This window comes from Bos taurus, chromosome 14 (assembly GCF_002263795.3).
Source record: "Bos taurus isolate L1 Dominette 01449 registration number 42190680 breed Hereford chromosome 14, ARS-UCD2.0, whole genome shotgun sequence".
NCBI lineage: Eukaryota > Metazoa > Chordata > Mammalia > Artiodactyla > Bovidae > Bos > Bos taurus.
The window spans coordinates 16,506,492-16,522,672 of record NC_037341.1 but is presented as its reverse complement, the minus strand read 5'-3'; the positions used below and the strand labels follow the sequence as shown (position 1 = coordinate 16,522,672).

General features: G+C 36.9%; 1 protein-coding gene across 1 annotated transcript in view; it reads right to left on the bottom strand.

The window, feature by feature from the left end:
- Positions 1–4,748: 4,748 nt before the first annotated feature.
- ATAD2 (ATPase family AAA domain containing 2) overlaps positions 4,749–16,181 on the bottom strand; it is a 63,314-nt gene continuing 51,881 nt past the window's right edge. The window contains exons 21-28 of the mRNA NM_001099020.3: positions 15,067–15,263; positions 14,398–14,557; positions 12,289–12,411; positions 12,027–12,170; positions 10,332–10,709; positions 8,290–8,423; positions 7,304–7,432; positions 4,749–6,305 (exon numbers count right to left, since the gene is read on the bottom strand). Coding sequence (NP_001092490.2) covers positions 6,261–6,305; positions 7,304–7,432; positions 8,290–8,423; positions 10,332–10,709; positions 12,027–12,170; positions 12,289–12,411; positions 14,398–14,557; positions 15,067–15,263 — 1,310 coding nt within the window. The 3' untranslated portion in view covers positions 4,749–6,260. The remainder of the gene's footprint in view (positions 6,306–7,303; positions 7,433–8,289; positions 8,424–10,331; positions 10,710–12,026; positions 12,171–12,288; positions 12,412–14,397; positions 14,558–15,066; positions 15,264–16,181) is intronic.

Sequence of the window (16,181 nt, the reverse complement as noted above, 5' to 3'; positions counted from 1 at the left end):
CTCCTGCCTACCTTTGTCTGCAAATGTTAGTCACTCAGTCCACTCTTTGCGACCGCATGGACTGCAGCCTGTCAGGCTCCTCTGTCCATGGAATTCTCCAGGCAAGAATACTGGAGTGAGTTGCCGTTTCCTTCTCCAGGGGATCTTCCAGATCCAGGAATTGAACCCAGGTCTCCTGCATTGCCAGCAGACTCTTTACCATCTGAACCACCAGGGAAGCCCCTGCCTTTGTCTGGTTGGCAACTATTCCCCAGGGTGTTAATGTCATATTGTTTTCAGTCCTCATCCAGCATGGATCATGAGAACATCCTCAGGTGGGGCTACAGGTATGTGCAGACTGCCAACAATGGCACAAAGCAGAACGCTGAATGCCAAGAGCCTACAGGTAGGGCACCTACAGTGTGTGTTCAGGGGAGGTGATTAAGAACATGGATTTCAATCACACAGACCTAGTGGAGTCCTGCTTCTGCCACTTATCTGTGAAGCTGAGTAAATTAGTAATCTAAGCCTCAATTTCTTTTTCTGACTGTGCAAAGCTAAGACTGTACAATCGTTAACTGGATGGGTTTCAATTTCATGAGGATGCCCAATATGTGGACAACTATTAGCAAAACTGCAGTGAAAAACTCTTTTTATAACCTTGAAATGGGATAAACCTAACAGAAGCAGCTCCTAAAATTATGACTTTTTTTTTTTAATTAGATGCTATTAGCTAGATTCCACTCTGCTTTTCTGAACTACAGGCTTTCACTCACATAACTCCCAGAGATCTCTATTTCTAGTAACTTCCTATCTTCCTGTCCTGCTCCTTACTCTGTTCTGCTCTCTTCATCCACTATGTAATCATTAAGTCAAGTGATATTTATTTAGTGTCAACTATGAACCTATTATGGAGAAGGAAATGGCAACCCACTCCAGTGTTCTTGCCTGGAGAATCCCACGGACGGAGAAGCCTGGTAGGCTGCAGTCCATGGGGTCGCACAGAGTTGGACACAACTGAAGCAACTTAGCAGCAGCATGAACCTATTATGTAAGTGCTAGATCTATAATCATAAAAATGAAACAAACTTAGCTCCTAACTTTAAAAAGCCTATGATCTTGTGGTGAGGTAAATATTAAATAAACATTAGAGAATACATAGTAAAAAATTATGATCAGTGTCATGTAAGACTATTAGGGATTAAATGAGATGAATATAAGAATCTGGATTTAGATTGGGAGGGGGTAACTTCTCTTAATTGGTTACTTTCATGATGAAAATAAAGGATAGAAGTAGGAGTTCGATATGCACTGGGGAGAGGAAGGGCATTCTAGTCAAGGAACAATAACATGAAAAAGCCCAGAGGTAGAAAAAAAGAACTGAAAAAAGTCTTAAGTGTGGCTAGAGTGTCATAAACCTTAGAAGAGTGGGGAGAGAAAGCTGAGAGAGATGCGGGAGCCGTAAAAAGGATCTGTAACGGGAATCAGTGAGTATGAGAAAATGATGCTATCAGACCTGAGTTCCTTCAAAGAATACTGAAGTGGAGAATGGACGGCAGAGGGCGAGGAGTAGAAAACAAACCAGTCAGGAGCTCTTGCTGCATTCCTCCTCCAGAGGATCTCCCCAACCTAGGGATTGAACCCGCATCCCTTAATGCCTCCTGCATTGGCTGGCAGGTTCCTTACCACCAGCGCCACTGGGGAAGCCACAGTGGAATTACCTTATTTAATACGCACGGTATTACTAAGCAAGGTCTTAGTCTTCACAAAAATGCCTCCTAGGTCTTTCTTTTGACTTTTCTGTCTCTAGCTGGTCATTTCTCTAGACCATCTAAGAAAAGCTTTTAAGTCCATTTGGCCACGCCACCTGTGTGTTCAAGGACTCAGTGGTTCCTTACTTTTTCAGCTTTTACTTCCTATAAGCAACAAGCAACAAGTCCTAAAGAAGACCCTAAGCATTAAAAACACTATTGTCCCTGAATCTTCCCATCATTAAGGTCACCTCACAACCCCAAGATAGTTTCTGGAATTCCAGCTATTTCCTCTATTTCATTGCAACAAAATGTGGCCATGTGACTTAAGTTCTAGCCAATGAGATAAAAAAAAGGAAGTGTGCACAATTTCTGGGAAAGGCCTTTGGAAGGGAAGGGCTGAAAGCACTTCTGCCCTTCTCTGCTTATATATATATATTTGATAAATATATTTTTTGGCTGTGCCATGTGGCATGTGGGATGTTAGTTCCTCCACCAGGGACTGAACCCATGCCCTCTGCACTGGAAGTCTTAACCACTAGGAATCTTAACCACTGGACCACCAGAGAAGTCCCTAGAAATATATGTTTAAAAAAATACATATATATTTTCCAGGCAGCAGATAAAAAGTAAAACACTGATGCACAGACATATATAAACATATATAACGGAATCACCTTGCTGTATACATGAAACTAACATTACAAATCAACTATAGGTCAATTAAAAATGGAGTTTTTACCCCTCATATAATATTCATCAGTAAATAGTTACTGTATGCTTAAGTCCTAGTAAAGGCCCTTTTATTATAGAATCTTTGTAAGATTCTATAGATATTATAGAATTATGCAATCTCTCAATTGCATTATTTTGAGTAAAAATGTATTCTGTGTGTTACATGGCAGGGGGTTGGTACTTAAGAGAAGATAATGAGACAAATAATCTCAGTTGATTCCACAGTGCACGCTTAACAGGGATCGCTGATAGAAACAGTTTAAAAAAAAATGGGTGGTGGTCGGGGGGGGGGGGACGGAACATAACTTCTCATTCCTAAGACTGAGCTACACAGTGACCTTCCAGAACACAGTACCCAGAGTAATTTCATAATGGAGAGAAACACTACTTCTGCCAAGTGGTTAAGGTCAATCGAGTCATAACTCACACCGAGAGTAACCTTTGTATGATCACTTTACCTCTGTGATCTTCCTCCCCCATAATCCCCACCTAATCATGAGAAAAACAGACTAATTCCCAAAGAGGGGGATCTTCCAGAATATCTGACCAGTACTCCTCAAAACTGTTAAGTCATCATAAACAGCCATTACTGGATTGTCTTTTTCTTGTTAAGTTTTACGATAGTATTATATTAAATTACATAATTATGTAATAATTGTAACATAGATACTATATGTAGAACCATGAACATTTTTAATTTTGATGAATTTGATTTTCCTTCAGTTGCTCGAGTATTTTTTGAGCCATATTTAAGAAATCACCATCAAATTTGAGGTCTTGTTTTCATCTAAAGAATTTTAGCTCTTAATTTAGCTCTTAATTTAGGTCTTCTATCCATTTTGTGTTAAGTTTTATATATGGTGTGGGGTAGAAGTCCAACTTCATCCCTTGGCATGTGAATATTGCTTCCCCAGCACCATCTGTTGAAGACACTATTCTCTCCCCATTGAACAGTCTGGGCACCATTGTTAGAATCAACTGACCACAGATATAGACTTCTTTCTGAACTCTCAACTCTATTCCACTGATCTGTATGTCCATCCTTTATGCCAATACCACACTGTCTTATTAATGTAACTTCGTGTAAGGTTTGGAATAAAAAGTACAAGTCTTCCAACTTCCTCTTCTTTTTTCAAGATTGTTTTGGCTATTCAGGGTCCCCTGCAGTTTCATTATGAATTTTGGATTGACTTTCCCATTTCTGCAAAAAGGCCATTGGGATTTTGAAATGTACTGCATGGAATCTGCAGACTGTTTTGGGAAATACCGTCATTTTAACATCAAGTCTTCCAATACAGGAGTACAGGATCTCTTTCCATTTACTTAAGTCTTATTTAATTTCTTTTAGCAACATTTTGTAGTTATCAGTGTACAAGTTTGTACCTCCTTGGTTAAATTTATTCCTAGGTGTCTTACTGACTTAGATGCTATTGTAAATGGAATTTATTTCTTAGTTTCCTTTTTTGCATCATTTGTTGCTAGTATACAGAAATACAACAGATTTCTATATTGATCTTCTTTCCTGCAACTTTGTCAAATTTATTAGCTCTAACCAGTATTTTGTGGATACTTTAGGGTTTTCCATATGTAAGATAAGCTGTGAATATAGTTTTACTTTTTCCTTTTAAATTTGGATGCCTTCTATTTCTTTTTCCTGTCTAAATTACTGATTATACTTTTATATATAAGTATATATATATAATAGCCTGATTATTTATATATTTTAAAATATATAAATATATAAAATATAAAATTTATATTATAAATATAAAATATATATATTATAAAATATAATGCATAAATATAAAATTTATACCATAATATAAAATTATAAAATATAAATATAATAAAATATAAAATTATGTATATAATTTATATACATTATAAAATATAAATATACAAATATTATAATTTATAGTATATATTATGTATAAAATATGTAACAGATCATATATAAAACATAAATATACAATATATACATAATATATATATATAATAGCCTTATTATACTTTTAAGCAAAAAAAAAAAGTGAGAGAAAGACATTCTAGGTTTGCAATTTCAGCATGGTTTTGAAAGCCTACACAGCAATGTAGATACATTACTCTCCACATGTATACACAGTCATGCAAAGGACAGGAGCAGATTAGTAACTAAAGAATATATACATTCCAGTGTCAATAGCATTTTAAATTATGCACAGTAATAAGACAGATTTTTGCACTTGTTCACACTGAATTATTTTTAGGACATTATAAAATAATTAAGAAACAGAATTGAGAAGCAATTTTTACCTTTACAATTTATTACAGAAGCTATACATACAAAATAAAATCCTAGTTACAAAAGCATGAATCTAGAATAAGTTACAATAAATTTCACTAAAAATGAAGACGTGTGTGTGTGAATCCAGGAATATACATACACTTAAATATTTTCAGTGACTAGCATTCCATTCGGAGAAGGCAATGGCACCCCACTCTAGTACTCTTGCCTAGAAAATCTCATGGGCGGAGGAGCCTGGTAGGCTGCAGTCCATGGGGTCGCTAAGAGTCAGACACGACTGAGCGACTTCACTTTCACTTTTCACTTTCATGCATTGGAGAAGGAAATGGCAACCCACTCCAGTGTTCTTGCCTGGAGAATCCCAGGGACGGCGGAGCCTGCTGGGCTGCCGTCTATAGGGCTGCACAGAGTCAGACACGACTGAAGCAACTTAGCAGTAGCAGTAGCAGCAGCATTCCATTATGCATTACATAAGACAGTATCTACTAATTAAGGTATCTGAATTATTGAGTTTTAGAAGCCTTTAAAATATCCAGATAAAACAACAACAAAAAGCAATTTAACTCAGAAACTGTATTGGAATCCAGAATCTCTCACGAGATCATTATCCCCTATTCCCTTCAAAAGACGTTTTGTAAAGTAATACTAGAATGTCTCAAAGAAAAAGAAATAAAATGGGGGAAGGGGGAAATGCATGGTGGTGAATGCTTTTATTGCTTTAAGAAATGCATTTTTGGTATCATTAATACAAAATTCATAATATTTACATTTATATAATTGTATACAAAAGGTATCTATAGAATACAGCCTAAGAAGGATATAAATAGCTTTCATATATAAAAACTTTGCATTGTTAAAAAGATATTTAACAAAGTAGTCGTTAATACATTTGTTGTATGTATAATCATAAAAGTAAAACAAAAAAATTTAAAATTTTTTATTAATCCAAATTAAATGATAAAAAATGTTTATCTAAAAAGCATTAATTTTGATATTCAAGTACAGAACTGCGGTTCACCTAGAAGTTGTTCAGGGGACCTTCTGCAAATCATGACTCAAGCACGAGCTTTTAAGTGAATTTGCAGAGAATGCTAAAGGCAGAAACGATGGCAAAGACACAATGGTTAAGTAGTTTCTAGTCTGACACAATAAACTATTTTTAGGAAGGATAAAATTAAAAGTGCTTAAAACAAAAACTATCAGTGTCACTAATTGCTCCTAAGTGTCATAAACATTAATTATCAAGATAAACTTTATTAGGAGTTGGCCACACTTTACCGATAACAATAGTAATAGTATTACTACAATGACTTGTTCAATCAAATATTTATCAGTTATCTCTGTAATTTATCTTACACATGTATATAAATACCAGAAAAGTTTAAATATTTTTAATTACTATTTTACTCTTTTCTTTAGAGATTCAGGATTTCATCTTGCATCAGTTATGTTAACACGACAAAGGTGAATTAAATAGGAACTGAATATAAAAAATACTTGGTACCATGACATCATGATCTGGAGCAACTGAAGTTTTCTACTTCTTGTTCCATTTTCTAGATAAAAGATAGGAGGGAAAAACAGTAAGTTTCAATGCAGAAAACACTAAAGAACATTATTCCATTGCTGGTTTTCTTTTGCAGTGAACAACCTTAAGGACATCATTATCCATGTATATAACTGAGAGAGAAACAAATTTTGTTCAGTATTTATGACTATCACATAGACTGTTAACACTGATGGGACTTCATTATTTAAATCCCTTTTGAATTAAAGTCTGAGATGCTTTCATCTTACATTAAATTCATAGTTATTAACCAAGGCACTGGTGTACTTACAGATATTAAGAGTTTATAGGTTATACAGTTACATATATTTATACTATATAGATACCACAGTATACTTTATTACATATACTAAATACTATATATATTACATACTAGTAGGTATATAGTAGGTAGCGAGTTATGTGTGTGTGTGTGTATATATATATATATGAAATCCTATATAGGTATTAGTCAATATCTATTTTTAAACATTAGGATTCGAATATCTACTATAAGGGCTTCCCTGGTAGCTCAGATGGTAAAGAATCCGCCTTGCAATGCAGGAGACCTGGGTTCGATCCCTGGGTTGGGAAGATGCCCTGGAGGAGGGCATGGCAACTCACTCCAGTACTCTTGCCTGGAGAATCTCATGGACGAGAAGCCTGGCAGGCTACAGTCCATGGGGTCACCAAGAGTTGGACACAACAGTGACTAAGCACACACATCCACTATAAAACAGATTAAATAAAGACAAATAGGCCTATCTTAAGTCTGTCTTAAAAATGAGCTATATGTCTTCATTCATACACACACAAAAAAGATTTTTCATAGTTTATAGATACTTCAATGTTCCACTGCTTATTAAACAAACACAAGCTAATTTAGGTGCTAGATTTTAAAAAGTACAAAACATGGTTGTACCTAGAAATAGTTCATAATCCCACACATTAAAAAATGGTATTTAGAAATTTTTATAATCAGTTAATTTCTCATATAGATGAGTTTACCTGAATGAGTGCTGTTTTGTCATAGTCCCTGCGATGCTGATAAATACATTGGCTGATTACAGCATATAAATTTTCCAACTGAAAAATATTGTATTCTCGACTTTTTTTAACAACAATCTTCAAAAGATTCTAAAAGAAAACATAAGTGTTTACATATGTGAGAGAAATTCCCAGAGACATTTTAGTTTTGAAGATTTGGGGACATTTTTAGCATATAAGCCACAGAAAGGGCAGATCAAGTCATATGATAAGACACTGCAGTCTCTAACAGTGGTTCTGACATTCAACTGCAAGCTACCTTTATCAACATTCTATGACTCCGGCCTCTCATCCTAAAAACTACAGCTGAAGAGGTTGCCAATTTCTATTATAGCCATCAATCTCTTCAGACAAGTTAAAAAATAATCTCAAACTAGACTACCAAGAGAAAAGGCATTTTTGTAGAATATTTTATGTCACTATGATTAATATATGCTAGAATTAATTGTTAAGTGAAACAAAAAGAGACAGGACATAAATGATGATCTACTGCACCACTTCAGGGTTCTTTTCTTCAAAAAAGGTTTTTCATCTGATGAGGGTTTTTTCTCATGACTGAAATGGACCTACTGAATTTCTGTGATTCTTCAAGTCTTGTCCTATCATGATATTCCATTGCCTTGTAGTCAACAAAAACATGCAACCATGGTTAAGTAAAAACCAACTAAAATGGTCATAAGTATGGTCATACAAACAATGTATGGGATACGTGGTATAGACAAGTATTAATATGTCAAAACAGTAACGTTAATACACTAGTCATCTTCAATCACTGCCTTAATGAAAGTTAGAGTTTCATTGGTAACATCAAACTATACCAAGTTTATCCTTCTATAAAATATATTTATTGCAAGCCAAATTGCAATAATGTACTATTATAATCCTGCTTTTGGCGAGTTATGTTTCTAATTCATACAATGAAAGCACTGTGCCTTTAATTTACATACTTTCAGTCGCTCATGGTCCACAACAAGTGAGGGTGTGGGCTGAGAAAGAATCGCCAAAGCCTTTTCAACACTGATGAGCTGCTGTTGCTCTACTTGGGAACGTCTAGCTCGAGTCATTCGCAGAACACACATTTCTAGAATGAAAAAATAATTATTATTTGTCTGTTTCACAGACATTTTATAATGCCTAAATAAACATTAGGCTGATTAAGCAGCAGGACATATTTACTTAAACACAAATCCCTGTTCTCATTTATTAACTCTGCTGTAAGACTAAGATGCTACCATTTACACACTCAAAAATTAAGGACAGGGAATTGCCTGGCAGTCCAGTGGTTAGGTGGAGAAGGAAATTCAACTTATTCCAGTATTCTTGCCTGGAGAATCCTATAGTCAGAGGAGCCTGGCAGGCTACAGTCCATAGGGTCACAAAGACTGAGCATGCATATATGCAAGCCAATGCTTAGGACTCTGAGCTTCCCTTGCAGGGGGCACAGGTTCAATCCCTGGTCATTGGGATTGAACTAAGATTCCCGCATGCTGTGTAGCACGTAAAAAAAAAAAAAAAAAAAATCAATGATATTTAAGAGCTGGAAGGAACTTCAGTACAGACTACTACACAGAAGCTAAATCTGGTCTACTGCCATAATTCAAGTTTTATTAGAACACAACAACACCCACTTTACATTAAGGGTGTCAATATGGCTTTTCCAGCAGGATTGAGTAGTTGTGACTATCTGGCCCTTCAGATAAAGTTTGCCTATCCCTGATTTATAACAATCTACTTAACTAAGAGGTGAAAAAACAAGGCCAAAGAAAAGTGAAGAGGTTTTTCTAAGGTCAATATACCTAACCATTCTAAGGGCCAGGACAACAACCCAAATCTCCTGACAAGTGTAAATAGATGCCTGGTCTCACTAAATAGTGTTCTTTTAGAAAAGATAATGATAAAACAAAAATAAATGTTGAACTTAAATAGAACATACAAAATTTTAGTCAGAGGATTAACATTTTAAATATCCACATTCAAAAGGATATATCCTAAACCATTCTAAGATTACTCAAACACACTAGAACTCATTTCTAGTCCTCGAAAAAGATTAACCATATAGGCCACTGAAGGAAACCAGTCTCATTAACTTAGCCAATACTTGTTTTTGACCAAAACAAATTTTTGACCTCGTTACCCTTCTTTTTGCTTTGTAAGACTAAATGTTTGGCTTTTCCAAAAACCAAACAAATCTAATGCCAGAGGTTCAAGAAGATGCAGACAGAAGACAATTCTAAATGAAAATCTTTGGGAGCAGGACCGTCAGAATAAATACAGTATAAATGATCTGGGACCTACAATAGGGAGAGAGGAATGATGGGGTTGAGTAACAGTTGTTTCACATCACTCAGCAAGAAATCACAGGAAACTGCTTATCCTGCTTAAAAATGACAGGGTATCCTGCCAGGTTTTAAAAATTGTATAGCCAAGCACTTTGCCACATGCTTTATCTGGATTACTTTATTCAATCCTCAGAATATCTTATTACCCAGCACTATCTACCCCCAGTCTTGCAAATGAGAAAGCTGAGGCTGATGGGGCAAGAATCTTAACCAAGGTCACAAGCTACTAAGCAGTGGGGCTCGAGGCTCAAATCCAGGTCTGTGTGATGCTATACTGTGCTTTTTGAAAAGGGTTTACTTATTTGGCTGCGCCAGGTCTTAGTTGTGGCATGTGGGATCAGTTCCTGTCCTGAGATCAAACCGGGGTTGCCAGCACTGGGAACACAGTTTCAGCCACTGGACCACCAGGAAGTCCCACTGTAGTGTGCTTTTAACCACAGTCATTTACTGTTATTTAATAAAATAATGATATCTTATTACTATTTAATACTAATAATTTAATCTTATTAAATAAAATAATGCCATCTTCCTTAATTAACTCTTGTACTCTGAAAAACATGGAAAAAGAGTAAACTGAGATGCAATTAACTGTTAAAGAACCCTGAATGAAACATCTTTTAAAATTAGTAAGTTGCTTCACTGAGACTTACCTTTTGTTTCATTTTCATCGAAAATGTCTATTATTCGAGAGCTAGAAGCATCTCCATTACAAGCAATCTTATCTTTCCTCAATTCTGTACATGCTGTAGTCTTTCCAGATTCTTCAGGTTCATTCTCAATGCAAGGACTTGAATTGTTATTTTCTAATTCTATTTTGCTTTCAGAGGCATTTTCTTCCATTGAAGACTCCCCTGTGTTTCCGGTCTCATTGTGGTCTACACTTGTATCTTGATTTTCCTCTGTATCACTCTCAATTTTGTCACCTGTGACATTTTGGCTGTCATCTTTTGCCTGTGAGATCTTCCTTCGTTTTGTTATGGTGCCCAAGTACCACTTTGATTTTTTGCGGACTTTTCTCTTCAACTGAGCTTCAAAGAATTTAAGAAAAAGAATAAGAGAACATTCAACAACTTTTTAAAGTCTAAGTTAAGTGGAGGAAAAAATACCTCCTGAGATATTAAGAGGAAAATCTGAGATATCACCACAGTATGGTATGGCTGGAATAGATGAACAAAAGTAGTACTGTAAGAAGGCAGAAAGCGGGCAATGACCTGTTATTCTAAGGAATTTGGATTTCATCCTGAATAATTTTTTTAAAAGTTCAATAATTTTAAGGAGGGGAAAGACATGAATTTTTTTGTTTAATTAACTTATTTTTTAATTGAAGGATAATTGCTTTACAGAATTTTGTTGTTTTCTGTCAAACATGAAATCAGCTATAGGTATACATATATCCCCACCCTCTTGAACCTCCCTTCCATTTCAGGAAACTCCAACAATGGTGTGAATTTTTTAATGCACATATTGCAAAGGCAATTTTGGCAGTAGTATGAGGAATGAACTGAAGAAAGGGCAAGACTAAAAACATCCTACACTTATCAAGTGCTTACCATGAAGTAGGAACTCTTCTAAGGCCTTCATATGTGCTGACTCATTGAAATTCCACTTTAACCCGATCAGGTGTGCTACCATTCCTCAACATCATTTTACAGATGAAGAAACTATGGTACACAGAGATTAAAAATTCTGCCTAGACACAGTATAACCACTCTGCAATCTCATATTTGGGAAAGTTATCCATAGTGTTGTATTTACGTGAAGTTTAATAATTCTCACTTCTGTATAATAATCCATATTTTTCCATTCTACTGTTGATCAGCATTAGTTGGGCTAGTATGAATAGTTTTTATGAACATTCTGTTTAAAAGCACTGAGGAATTATGGCACCCAAATCTTGGAAAACAGATGAACAGCTGAGAGGCTAAGAAGCTGAGGACAGTCTGATTGATATTCACAGAACTTTAAAAGCAAAAACTGGAATTAGGAGCCTGCCAAGGAAGAGGCCTTGGAAAACCCACAGAATTTGGGTGGGTACTCTGTGGAGTTATACCCTAAGAATAAAGAGGGAACAGGAAATAGATTAGGATTATAGGAAGCAAAAATCAGTTTCAAATCAAGTCAACCCACAATTAGACTGTAAACTGAAAGGTGAATTGGGATTGCAAATGGTACCTCACGGCAAGCATGGATTTATTTAAAGAATGCAAAGTTGCCTTAATAGAAATGAAATCAATGTAACGAGTGGCATCAATATAGACAAAGGAAACTGAGGGAGAAAAGTAAACAGCATCAGAAGAGAGTAAAGGCTAGAGTTTCCTAAGTAAAAATCACCCAAATGCACTTACCAGGAGTGCTGCAAGCCATAGGAGTACTGGGCCTGTTTGGCTTTTCACTTTGCTCTGGATCTGATTTTTTATCACCAGCAGGAGTGGAATTTTGCTTTGGCATTACATGGTAGTAAGATGGGGCATATTTGGAAGAGCTACAACCTTATAAATAGACATGCGGAATATCAAATAAAATTTTCAGATATAAAAATTACATGGAGAATTATGAGTACTCAATACATTTAAAGCATCTCTTTCTGATGTCAAATCATTTTCCTACCTCTCTTCTTTCTAGATTCCTGAATTTCTTCACAAAGCTGCTCAAAGTCTTCATCAAGTTCTTCTTTAATTATTGCATAGGCAGTATCTCTTAAAGCACAGGCTCTATGCCTAATAAGACGATCTATGGAATAAAGAAAGAATTTTAAAATGGTTTCCTTCTAATAATTCAACAAAAATTAATTTTACATGTTGGGCTAAGATTATAGCTGTTACAATTTGTTTTTTACTTCCACCACAAATAGTAAGTTACTGGAACTGTGTTATTTCTGGTTTTGATGCTCATCTAATGTTCTGGACATTTGATTCCTAGCTAAATCCCTTTGAAACACCAAGGAAAATTTAAGAATCAGTCAACAGCAAAACTAAACAACAATACAATGACACAAAAACAGCAAGGAAGGCTATCAGGTTCATGAGTGAACCGGGGATGTAAAACAATTTTGGAAGAGATATAGAGGATGTTACGACACTGACTGAGGAACTAAACAAAGACAATGAAACAGCAACACTACCTAGGAAGCACTGCAAAAAAATCCTAAACTGAGTCTAAGTGCCATGAACTGGAATATGTCTCAAGGTGAAGAAAGGCAGATCATAAGTGAATGTAAATTTGCTTGAACGGCTGGATCAGTCCCCCTCACAGGGCAGGAGGATGCTGCAGCATTCAAATAACATTCAGTTTACAGTAGACAGGAAGGGCTGTTACAGCAGAAGGGATGCTGCCGGGGGCTTCTAACATGACCTGAAGAAAGCCCGGGCCAAGTTCATTCAGTGCAGTAGCCTTGGCACCATGTGGGAATTTGTCAGGATGCACATTCTCCAGTCCTGAATCTAAAGAATCAAAACCTGCGGAGGTGGGGCCCAGCCAGCTGCACCTTAGCATGTCCTGAAGGAGATGTTGGTGCTATCTCAAGTGTGAACACCACTGCCCTGAAATAATTTTACATTTGTCAGAATGGTCAGAACAGGAAGCAGCAGCAGCATGACTGCAAGGAAACAGAAGAAGCCTACTTCCTCCAGGAGAAGCTTCCTTCTTTCTACAATTAAGGGGTTTTCCCAACTTGGCAGCCTGTTGCCCACTGCTACCTCCAGAACTCTGACCTGTGGGACAGAGCCTAGGGAAGGTGGGGTACAAGACTGGTGAGGGAAGAATAGTGGGCTTTTACATCGTTGGGTAAAGTCTCAGTGGTGGAAATCAATCTAATTTTTAAGCATGACAAATTTAAAAACAGAATACCAATGTAAGAGACTCAACGCAGGAAATAGAACTATTAAAAAAAATTATCAAGCAACACAGTTAAGGATAGGGCATTCACAAAGCAAGAAGCTAAGAAAAAGAACCTAAAAGAGTATTTTTTTGGAAATCAGTAAGTTTATATAGATATTTGAATGTGTCATTATACATATAAACAAATCTATCACCTAAATATCTCTTACTTTATACATTTTATTTAGTAGCCTGTGTAGGTGCAGTAGATTGTGGATACATTCTATGCACAGAAAAGGTCTGGAAAGATAGCCCTAAACTTAACAGCATCCACCTTTGGAGATGGGCTTTCCTTGTAGCTCAGTTGGTAAAGAATCTGCCTGCAGTGCAGGAGACCCGGGTTCGATCCCTGGGTTGGGAAGATCTCCTGGAGAAGAAAATGGCAACCCACTCCAGTACCATTGCCGGGAACATCTCATAGACACAGGAGCCTAGGGGGCTGCAGTCCATGGGGTCCCAAAGAGTTGGGCATGACTGAGCAACTAACACTTACTTACACTTACCTTTGGAGAAAGGAAATGGGGGACTTAGTCTGTTACCGAGTATTATATTACTTTGTTGTTAATAAAAATTGTAATGGTCTTAATTAAAAAAATCCTTTCAAACTTATTACAGACTTTTTATTTTCCTACTTTGAGAAAGAACATTGACAAATAAGAACAAGCTAAAATGTTATGCAGTTTTGTGTTTCATTAGGACTGAATGGCACTGTGAGTGTAAAATGCTTCTAATATAGCACCAAGTATAAAATCACCCTTCACTAAGTGTTAGCAGCCCTCGTTCCACTCCTTGAGGTTAAAAAAACAAAACAAAATAAAACAAAACCCACCAAATGCTCACCTCCAGGATCTCTATCTGGATTGTATTCTAAAGCATTACTACAGATCAGATCAATATCACTCAAATAGTCTTTCACAGTTAGATACTTGTGGAGATCAATTTTACTGATTACAGATGAAAGGTCCATTGGTTGCTTTATTACAGTGACATAATCAGGAACCTAAAATTCAAACAAATGACCAAATCACAAACTAACTCTGAACACTGAAAAATTTGAGTCAAGTTTTTCTGCCAGGCAAAACAGGAGAAAATATATACGTAAGAGATAATGAAAATATATTAATATGAAACTCTGTATTTAAGGTGGCTTTTGTTTTGTATTCATTCTCATTCTTGGGCACCTGTATCTCCAGTAACACCTTAAGCCTCTTTGCTCATCCAAATGCCACCCACCCTTCAATGCCAACTTAGGACCGCATTCTTTACTGTGAAGGTCACAGGAATGTCATGTAGCATTGAGACATTCTCAAGTTACTTCTAGAACATTTGAGTTGGGCAAAGTTAATTGTCTATGCTCTGCAGGAAAGGAAAACGCCTTTACATAACTCCTGAAGCCTCTATGTGCTTCCAAATAAGAAAGCAAGTTCAGAGTGTACAGAGGGACACACATAAAACTGTTCAAATATTCTCTAAGTCTGAAGCATTCTGATCCAAAGACTAAATTAATACCTCATCAGGGTCAACAGGTTTAGTAAATATTCTGAATCGCTTGTCAATAGCAAGCCTATGTGTAACATTTCTTAAAAAAATCCTCAGTTCTCTAAATGTATCTTCCTCTTGTTCTTCTAGTCGTTTCAGTTCTTCTGCTGTCAGTGGTCTTGGCTCAGGTGGTGGTGCCACAGGGAGTACCTCCAGGGCCTGCAAAACTTTACGTGAATGGAAGTTAGTTACTGCTCTCCCACCAGATCAAGGGTGACAAAATTTAGTACACCAAGCAGACAAGCTTTCAGGAATTATCCTCCTCCTATCTGTCAGGAACCAGGGGATTTGGAATACTAAAGTGCTACAATAATCTCAACCTCTACATCTCTTCCAGCAGTAATTGGCAGTTTGTAACTGGGAATATGAATTGCTGAGTCATTATCATTTAAAAATCATTTAAGAGGCTATTAAAATCTTGAAAATGCCTATTTTCAGGATAAGAATATCCTAATTAGGAAAAATGTCATCCTCAAGAAGGCGGCGTAGAAGGACGTACTCTCATCTCCTCCTGCAAGAGCACCAAAGTCACAACTACCTGTTGACCAACCACTGACAGGAGAACGCTGGAACCGCCAAAAAAGATACCACACGTCCAGACACAAAGACGCTGAAGCAAGATGGTAGGAGGGGGCACAAACACGATGAAATCAAAGCCCGTACCTTCCAGGTGGGCAACCCACAATCTGGAGAACAATAATACCAAAGAAGTTCTCCTACTGTTGTGAAGGTTCTAAGCCTCATGTCAGGCCTTCCAACCTGAGGATCCAGCAAAAGGATGGGGGATCCCAAGGGAATCTGACTTTGAAGGCCAGGGGGATTTCCCCACAGGACTGAGGAAAACAGATTCCACTCTTGGAGGGCACGAACAAAATCTTGTGCATGCCATGATCCAGGGGAAAGGAGCAGTAATGCCACAGAAGATTGAACCAGACCTACCTGCTAGTGTTAAGTGTCTCCTGTGGAGGTATGGTGGGCCATGGCTTGGGGTCCCTGGCAGTAGCAGTCCTGGAAGGGGCCCCTTGGCCTAAGTCCTACTGGAGGTCACCATTAACCCTACCAGAAAGCCCACAGACCCCAGGGCT